Source organism: Habropoda laboriosa, unplaced genomic scaffold, assembly GCF_001263275.1.
Source record: "Habropoda laboriosa isolate 0110345459 unplaced genomic scaffold, ASM126327v1 scaffold387, whole genome shotgun sequence".
Taxonomy (NCBI): Eukaryota; Metazoa; Arthropoda; class Insecta; order Hymenoptera; family Apidae; genus Habropoda; species Habropoda laboriosa.
The window spans coordinates 973,297-982,909 of record NW_017100510.1 but is presented as its reverse complement, the minus strand read 5'-3'; the positions used below and the strand labels follow the sequence as shown (position 1 = coordinate 982,909).

Below are 9,613 nucleotides of genomic sequence, written 5' to 3'. Positions count from 1 at the left end.
AAAGGAAAACCAGAAGGAAAACTTGCAAGAGAAACTGTAGGAGCTTGAAATATTCTCAGACACGCGAGAAGAGCATCGAGAACCGCAGTGAAATCACTCGAAATAGAATATTAATAAATCCGGGGAGCAATGTGAATCGGGGACCGAGTGAAACACGAAGATGAAACGAAATGGATTACCGAGAGAGCAACGTCAGCTGGTAGAGACGATTTCCTCGATGCGGTGAAATCGTGACGCGCCGGTAGAAAATTCGTGTACCACGGGGAGAAGACGCGCGATGAACGAGCCTGTGCACCGTGTAAACCGGAAGTGGACGTCTGTCTGGTCTATAAAGGAGAATTCCAACGATTAGCTCGAGTGAATTTCCGTCGAGACGTTGAAATTCGATTGGAACCGCGGCTAAACTCGGTTCAACGTTGAAAGAGGAGACAACCGTCACTCTTGACCGGAAGTAGCCGGTGAAACAACCTTGTTCGAAGGAGAAATCGCGCAGCTAACGTAGGATATCGATCCTTCGTTCTTTCCCAAACTAACTAAAGCAGGAAAATAAGTAGATTCTCTCGCACAAGTGTGCTTGTGTGTGTTCAAAGTGAACAGTGAGAATCGAAGAACCTAACTGAATAAGACAGTGCTGGTGTTTGTTAATTAAAAGAAGACAAAAGGTATTACAGGGTGAATAAAGTAGACAGAGTGTAAGAAAAAAGGGTTGGAATTCGAAGGAGTTTGAAACTGTGAACGAACAATTTCAGCTAGAGAAATATTCCGGGAAGTTTGCTGTCGGTTGGGAAAGGTTTATCCAGCGGAGAAAGAGCGTGTCCATTAGAGGAATTGTTGGCTGGTTGAAAGAAACGGTGTAATTAAATTGATCGATCCGAGCTAATCCCTGAGCCATTCGCAGCCTTTGGACAAGAATGTTGCCGGGCGAAATTAGCCGAATGGCGGAACGGAACGAGGCGAGACAATAGGGAAAATCGGACGTTGTTGAGGAACTGTGCGGTGCAGTTTGGCTGTGAAGAGGGTCGAGACACACGGTTCAAGGGAAGTTCGAGCCTCTGTCACCGAGGATGGCATCTGTTGCGAGCAAACGGTGAATCCTGAGGAGGGTAACAGTTTAGGTTACTTCAGAGAGAAAGTCCAAGTATTTGTTAAGAGTTGAATAGCGAGGAAACTTGTACATTTGATAGAAACGAATTGAAAATGTTAGCTTGGTTCGGGGAGGGAGAGGAATTCGCTGGACAGAGCAAATTTGTCGGTGAGAAAACTGTTGAAACGTGTAGAAAAGAGTGAGGAAGTTTGGAACCAAAAAGAATAGACTCGTACCAAAGAGAAAGAGGATATTGTTATATAGAAGACACCTGAAAGTCAGGAAACTCGAGGAGAAATAGAGAATCTATTCAGTTAACCCTTTGACCAAATCTGAGCAATTTTTCTTGACTTTTGTTTGACAGTTGAGTTTGGTTACTTAAATTCTTCAGAGCCGTCGATAATTGGTTAGCAGTTAACCCTTTGACAAGACCTGAGAATTAAATCTCCCAAATAAGAAGAGAAGGAAAATAAAACATTCCATTGAATTCAGTTACCTAAAATTATTATCCAAATTATTGAAAAGTTTCAAGGGTTGACAGATTCGAGTCAGACACCAAAGGGTTAAGAGGTTAAGAGTTTCCAGCGAGTGACCAAAGGGTTGAAAGGTTAAGAGTTTCCAGCGAGGCAGTAAAGGGTTGAAGGATAGAGAAAAAGGAAACGAGAAGATTGTAGAAGGAAGAAAAGTCGCGTCGAAGAAATTGGTGACAGAGCGAAGGTGGAATAAAATTGGTGTAAATTGATGAAAGATGATAGTTCTCCAGTGCGACCGATGATCAGAACGTTGATCGATCGATCGATAGTCGCGTCGTAATGGAGGTCCAGGTGCAGGAGGTGGATTGTACGAGTACAGTGGTTCGTGGGTCGTGGTACGGGGCTTTGTTCAGCCGGAAGTGGTCCGAGGTGGTTCGAGAGGACGCGGCGCGACAGCTTGCCAACTAAAATGCGAGAGCTGAACGCGACCGCATGCGCTGCCCTGTACGAGCGCGTCGAGTGGTACGACCCGTGGATCCTGGTTACCCTGATTGTGCTCGCGATCGTGAACGTAATGGTGGTACTGGGCAACGTGCTTGTGATACTTGCTGTCTATCATACGAGCAAGCTGCGAAACGTCACGAATATGTTCATCGTTAGCCTGGCCGTCGCCGATTTGATGGTTGGACTCGCGGTGCTGCCTTTTAGCGCCACGTGGGAGGTCTTCAAGGTGAGTTGATCGGACAGTTTCTTGCTTTTTGGGGGGTTTTGAGGGAGATGGGTGCGATTGGGAAGCTCAGTTTCTTTGATTGTGAGTAAGACGAACTGACTACTCTTAGCTTTTTTATTTTGAGTGGGAGGATTGTGATTGGAAGCTTAGTTTTTTGTGATTGCGAGTAAGGTGAGTTGACTACTATTAACTTCTCTATTTTGTGAGGTACTTTCAAGGAAAAGATTGTGATTGGAAACATAATTCTTGTTATTGTGAGTAAAATGAGCTGACTACTGTTAATTTCTCTATTTTTTTAGGTACTTTGAGGGGTAGATTGTGATTGGAAGCTTAGTTTCTGTGATTGTGAGTAAGACGAACTGACTACTCTTAGCTTCTTTATTTTGAGGGGGAGGATTGTGATTGGGAACTTAATTTCTTTGATTGTGAGTAAGACAAGTTGGCTACTCTTAATTTCTCTATTTTGTGGGGTATTTTGACGGGGAATATTGTGATTGTAAACACAATTCCTGTGATTGTGAGTAAGATGAACGGAGTACTATTAATTTCTCTATTTTTTTAGGTATTTTGAGGGGTAGATTGTGATGGGGAACTTAGTTTCTGTGATTGTGAGTAAGACGAACTGACTACTCTTAGCTTCTTTTTTTTTGAGGGGGAGGATTGTGATTGGGAACTTAGTTTTTGTGACTGTGAGTAAGATGAGTTGACTACTCTTAACTACTTTATTTTGTGAGATACTTTCTGAGAGAAGAATAGGTTTAGAAGTTTAGATTTTGAGGTTGAGTGTAGAGTGAGTTGATAACACACCTTAAAGCTTCTTATTTTTCTATCTTTGTTTCTATTCTGATGATAAACAGACATTTTGGAGAAGGTTTGTTTTGAGGAACAAGGTTCTATTTGGAAGATTAGTTTCTTTGATTGTGAGTAAGATGAACTGACTACTCTTAACTTTTTTATTTTGAGGGAGGAGGATTGTGATTGGAAGCTTAGTTTTTGTGACTGTGAGCAAGATGAGCTGACTACTGTCAGCTTCTATATTTTCTGAGATACTTTGAGTGAGAGGGATAAGTTTAGAAACTTAGTTTCTGTGATTGAGGGTAGAGTGAGTTGATAACAAATCTTAAATCTTCTCATTTTTCTATTCTTTTCTTATTCTGACAATGACGAGTTAGTTTAAGGAAGAAACTCTACGTAGAAGTGTCATTTTTGTGATCGAAGAGGAGGATAAAATAAAATTCTTCAAGATGTCCCTTAACTCTTGTACATTTCTATTTCGCTAATGCCAGGGATTTCAAAAAACTAGCTTTTCAAAGTGGAAATTCCTGTAAATCAACAGTACAATTGAACAAACCAGCAAGTTCGATTAAACGAAATGAAATTAAATTGGGCTAGTCGAATCAGTCCGATATTCCCATTTAAATAATTCCCATCGATTAATAGCACATATAGAACCCCCGACAAATTCGATTACGTCAAAACGCCGAACAAAACAGAGAAAATAAAATTCGTCATTTTATAAAGCTCGACAAAGGGATACGTTTCGAAAGAATATAAAAATTTCATTAGAAAAACACAAAAAATACAGAAAAAACAGACACAGTGCGCATACGCTACAGAACGAATTATAACCGTGTAGCCAGTAAACCCTCGAAACTCAATCTTTTTCGCCGGGAAAAATTGTGGAGAACCCGGTTGGCAGCTATCTGGTACGCGACCGCGAGGCAATATCACGCTCTATACCCCAAAATTAAAAAAGCTCCGCCGTGGAAAAGGGAGCCAGACCCTTCAAAGCAAATCTAACACCGGAAACATCGGCCCCTGATCGACGATTTTTCATCGTTCACCAGAGCTGCTCTCAGTTCCGCGTCGTCCTTTGATCTCTCGCCCATTCGATGATACTTTCTCGCCGATCGATCATCTCTTCTCTTTCTTCTCTTTTTTCACTTGCTTCTTTTTTTTTTTGCTACCCTCTTTCTCTATTTCCTTTTATCCGCGAATATGTGGCAAGGAGGCGAATCGAGCGGTGCCAAATCGTGGCGAAACGACGATGAGTTGGCGAGTTCCTCTATGGAAGGATTTTTGACTTTGGAGCGCCTCTTTGGTGTCGCGAAATTCGCAACTCTGCGACGAGCGGAATGTCTCTGAGTGCATTTGTTGAACGTTTTTTTCAATTCTCCTGCTTCCTTTTTGCGAGTTTTTCGAAGATTTAGTGAGAAAAGCTGGGTTTTCTCGAATTTTGGGAATTAAATGTTGAAATTTCTAATTTTGGAATCGTGGAATTGTGGAAATTAAATGCTGAAGTTTCGAATTTTGGCATATTGTAACTTTGGAAATTAAATGTTGTTGTTTAGAATTTGGGAACTTTGTAACTTTGGAAATTAAATGTTGAAACTTTGAATTTTGAAATTTTGGAAATTAAATGCTGGAGTTTAGAATTTTGGAATTTTGAAACTTTGGAAATTAAACGTTGAAATTCAGAATTTGGGAACTTTGTAACTTTGGAAATTAAATGTCGAAGCTTTGGAAATTAAATGCTGAAACTTCGAATTTTGGAAATTTTAAATCTTTGAAAATTAAATATTGTGATTTTGAATTTTACAACTTTGTAACTTTGAAAATTAAATGTTGAAATTTAGAATTTTCGAGTTTTGTAACTTTGGAAATTAAATGTTGAAACTTCGAATTTTTGAAATTAAACGTTGAAATTTGGAATTGCGAAATTTTGGTAATTAAATGTTAAAATACAATTCTTGAAATTTTGGAAATTAAAGGCAACAGATGCTTTCAAGAAGTTTCTTAGTCACATCAAAATGAAAATTAGAGAATTGGTTGGTTTGAACACTAATTTCTTAAGAATAATATTATACACACAAGAAGGAACATTGATAATTCACTGAACGTAAGTTTCAGTACAAAATTAGCATATTTTGTGGAGGTTAAGTAGAACAGACGTTCGACGAAGTTTCCATCTTATCTCTCGGAGAAGATTGGACCTTTTTCGACATTTATTTTCGGATCAGAAAATTGACCATCTCTCATATTTCTGTAATATTTTCTGGGAAAAATACCCCTCCTGATAGAAGTTTTAATAAAAGTTCACGTACTTGTGGAAATAATCTGGACGAAATTTCCGTACGATTTAATTTCGGATCACATTTACTCTCGTTTATTCCAGTTTAATCAAGCAACAGAGTCTACTTTAATACCGTTTTTCCCTTGAGGAAAAAAATCGCCAAGCCACGTCTATATATTCGAAACTTTTAAATTCCCCAAATTGTTGGAAGGTTTAATTTCAAATATTCCCAAGGGTCGATTTAATTTCAATTAAAATACAAAATAAACACGAAAACGGATTATTATCCACCTACGCGAAATACTTGGCGAAAAGAGGAGCTGTAGTTTAAAACTGCTTGTACATTTTTTCATCCTCACGTGAGTTGGAAGGATTAATTTCAAATTTTCAGATGGCTCGATTTAATCTCAATTAGAAAAACAAAATTAGAACAAAAACAGGTTATTGTCGATCTGCACAAATTATTATACTTTACGAGAAAAAGTAGAAAGGTACCTTCTTCATCTTCAAATTTTCTCTGAAGTTTACTATAATTAACAGGCAGCAAATAATAAAAAGAAATTAACACAAAGTCAGAGTATTATTAACATACATAAAATACTTTTCAAAAGAAGAAACCATAATTTAAAACAACCTGTTCCTTTTTTCCCCTCAAATTTCCTATGAAGTTTACTATAGTTAACAAACAGAACAAATAAAGAAGAAATTAGAATAAAATCAGGTTATTATCGACATACATAAAATACTTTGCAAAAAGGGAAATTATAATTTGAAACTACCTGTTCCTTTTCTTCATCCTCGCACTTTTTTGTAGAGTTTACTATGTTTAACAAACACAGAAAATAATTTTAAAAATTCGAATAAAATCAGAGTACTATTGACATACATAAAATACTTTGCAAAAGAAGAAACCATAATTTAAAACAACCTGTTCCTTTTTTCCCCTCAAATTTCCTATGAAGTTTACTATAGTTAACAAACAGAACAAATAAAGAAGAAATTATTCCCCCTCAAATTTTCTATAGATTTTCCTATAGTTGATAAACACAGCGAATAAAAAAAAATTAGAATAAAATCGGGTTATTATCGACGTACATAAAATACTGCGGGATTTTGTTAAATACTGTTGCGTTTACCACGCGACGCCGGAGCTGTTCACTTATAATCTGCTTCCTTTCTTCTCACCGCTGCTCCGATTCGTTCTCTTCCGGCTCGATGTTTCCCGTTTTTTTTTACACTCACACACCTCACACTCTTCTTCCTTTTCTCCACGCATGCATCCACACACACACACACACCGCGATCGGCTTGACAACCCATGTTATTGTCTAAACATAAACAAGTGTGCCATTCACACCACTCTCTCACATTCACTCTTTCATACCAAACCCCCCACAATACTTCGCAAAAAAAGAAACCATAATTCAAAACTACCTGCACACTTTTCCCCCTTAAATTTCCAATGGATTTCCCCTCAGTTAACGAACGCAACAAATACCAAAAAAAGAGGGAACACCCGCCACAAAGCGATCTTATATCATTTTCCACCCACATTCTCACACCGTTAATTAGAAACCGCCGTGTAAAAATGTCGAGGAAAAGTTTCCTACAGGAAAAACGAGGAGAAAAGAAGAACGGTTATTGTTGGCGAACCGTGGAGGAAAGTTCGGCAGAAAATATCTCCGGACAATTATCTCGGCCATTATAGCAGTCTGGCCGGGCCAGGTTGAGTATATTCAGCGCGGTATGATCGCAAGCCACGAAGAATTCGCGGCAAAAAGCGTGCGGGCGAAATAACCAGAGGAATACAGGGGTGGGTTAGGCGCAACAGTTTGCTGGCTTTCGTCCTTCGTTTCTTCCTGGCCTGGCCTCCTTCGTTCCAGCCAACGGAAGATGAACGTTTAGGGGAAAGGGACTTGGAAGATTGTTGCTTCTGGTATCCCGTTCTGGAAACGAGGAACGTGGACTTGCGTGGTTTATGGGTCGATTTTTCTTTGGGTAGATAGGTGTTAGAGCTTGTGGTTGATCTTTCGATCGTTCAAGCGTTGCCGGTTTCTGCACGTGTGTGCCGACTGTTCCGTCGGGTCTTCGTTGACCGGGTTTATGGCACGCTCGCACAAGAAGATTATTTTTGAGAACAAAGACGCTTCGTAGCTCCGCGAAAAAATAAGTCATTTCTTACAGAACAATGCCTTTAGAATTTCGACTTTTCCGCGTCCTCGATAACCGAAGACGTGTCATAAACCAGGTATTACTGAAGAGTCAATCCACACGCGCGTATAACGGCACTCTCGGCCGAGGGTTGACCTGGCGGGAATTTCCGACGCGTCACCGAAGGGCAGCGAAGATTCCACGCACCCGCAGGTAGGGCCCCACTCCTTCCAAGGAAAAGCGCGCTAAGGGCGCAATGGAAGGGTGGGTGACACTCAAGGGGCACGTTGATTGGTAATTTGTGCGTACAGTTGGGGCCACGATATAGCGAGGTCGTAAATGAAACTCTCAAGAATCGGCATCGATTGATGTTGCGGCACTCAAGGCCGTGTGTTGCAGTCTGTTTGAGGGTTCCAACAATAAACGAATGGTAGCATATGATTTGGTACTTCAAGTAGAAAATGGTATTTCGTTTACAAATGGAAAATATGTTAATATTAAGCTACACAATCTTTTTGCACTTTCTATCTGTATATAACACGAGTAGATAAACTAAGATGCTAAAGACATCAATAAGACCTTTACCTGTAACCGTACTTCGAAAAGCGGCTTCCCCCCGAGGGAGAAACCCTAATTTGTCCTAGCTGCATGCAGTTTTCAGTAAGTATATTAGAATCAGTTGACTTTCGCTGGATAGAAGAATTCTTCGTACGGTCCTGACAATGGTTTCAAATACTTGATCTGCTCGTATCTCTGTCAATTTTCGGGTCCCGGCAGCTAAAACATGTTTACTTTGACGTCTGACCGATTTTACGACCTCGCTATATCGTGGCCCCGACTATACCAGTATTGAACATTCACGTTTTCTCGAGAAATGCTAATGGGTCGTTTTGATTCGGTCGGTAGTTCTAGTGTCAAGTATTGTTTTAAGCATCTTTCCACGGTAATTTCTTGTGAAAATTTTCCTGAACGTGAAAATAACAAAAAGTGAATAATTAAATTATAATCTGGGTTAAAAGAAAAGTTAGGAGATAAATAAGAAAGAATATACTGACAGGTAGTGATCATCGCTTTTTTAAAAAGAGATAAAGAGAATTTTAAGGTAGCATCGTAAAATTGAGGATTCTCCGAACCGTTCGCTTCTAACTGGAAAAATTGTTAGGAATAAATGGTTGATGGAGGTTTTAGATGCAACATAGCGATGCAGTTTAATTTAGAAAAGTAGAAAAAGTTGTAAAGAAGAGTGATAAAAGGGAGCTGATGAAGTTAGTCTGAAATGGCTGCATTCAAGGGAGTGGCTATTTTTTCATAGGTTCATTACAACCTGTTACCTGTATATATTAATTAAAAATTTGGGTCAGGTCTGTATTGCACGATACTTTATTTGTAATCGTTAAAAATAGAAAATTTCCATTACCAGGAACACCAAATTAATATTTATTCTACCATAAATAAAGAGATAAAAAATTTCCTCCAAAAAAAGAAACCGTGTGCACGAAAAATTGTGAAAATTGTGAAAATTCACAGGGAATCTACTCAACTCGTTAATTTTAAAATACTACTCAATATTCTGAGTGAAAATTCACCCTCACTTGGAAAGTAGAAGTGTTCACTCTTCTTTTCTTTTATTTATCATAGATTGTAAGATAATGAAATAGCATAATTGAAACTGTATTGATCTAAAAATACAAAATTTTACGTTGAACGTTATGTAAATTACGTTACATGTTATTTTGGAAAATTCAATGGAAAAAGTTCGAAAATTTGCAACTCGAAACTTTGAAATTCGAGAAACTGTATGTCGAAGAATCACTATTGATTCAAAAATAAGGAAAACGTCTGTCAAGCGCTACACTCTTCAAAATTCCCTCTGATTCGACAAAAATCAAAGCTTCACGCATCAATCCCCAAAGAAAGATCGCGAATCTCTCTGCAAAGTGACAAAACAACCTGAAACATCGAGGAAGAAAGGAGGAAACGCAAGCGTCGCATGGAAACGCCCGCTTTCAAAAGCATCGAGCATTCTCGGAAGAACATTTCATGCCGTTCCAAGAGGCTCGAATAATCCTCAGGACGATTTTCCTCGCGCACGGAACGCTTTC

General features: G+C 39.0%; 1 protein-coding gene across 1 annotated transcript in view; it reads left to right on the top strand.

The window, feature by feature from the left end:
• Positions 1-2,011: 2,011 nt before the first annotated feature.
• The window catches only part of LOC108576327 (octopamine receptor Oamb), a 28,861-nt gene continuing 21,259 nt past the window's right edge, over positions 2,012-9,613 (top strand). The window contains exon 1 of the mRNA XM_017939292.1: positions 2,012-2,287. Within this exon, the coding sequence (XP_017794781.1) occupies positions 2,027-2,287 (261 nt within the window). The 5' untranslated portion in view covers positions 2,012-2,026. The remainder of the gene's footprint in view (positions 2,288-9,613) is intronic.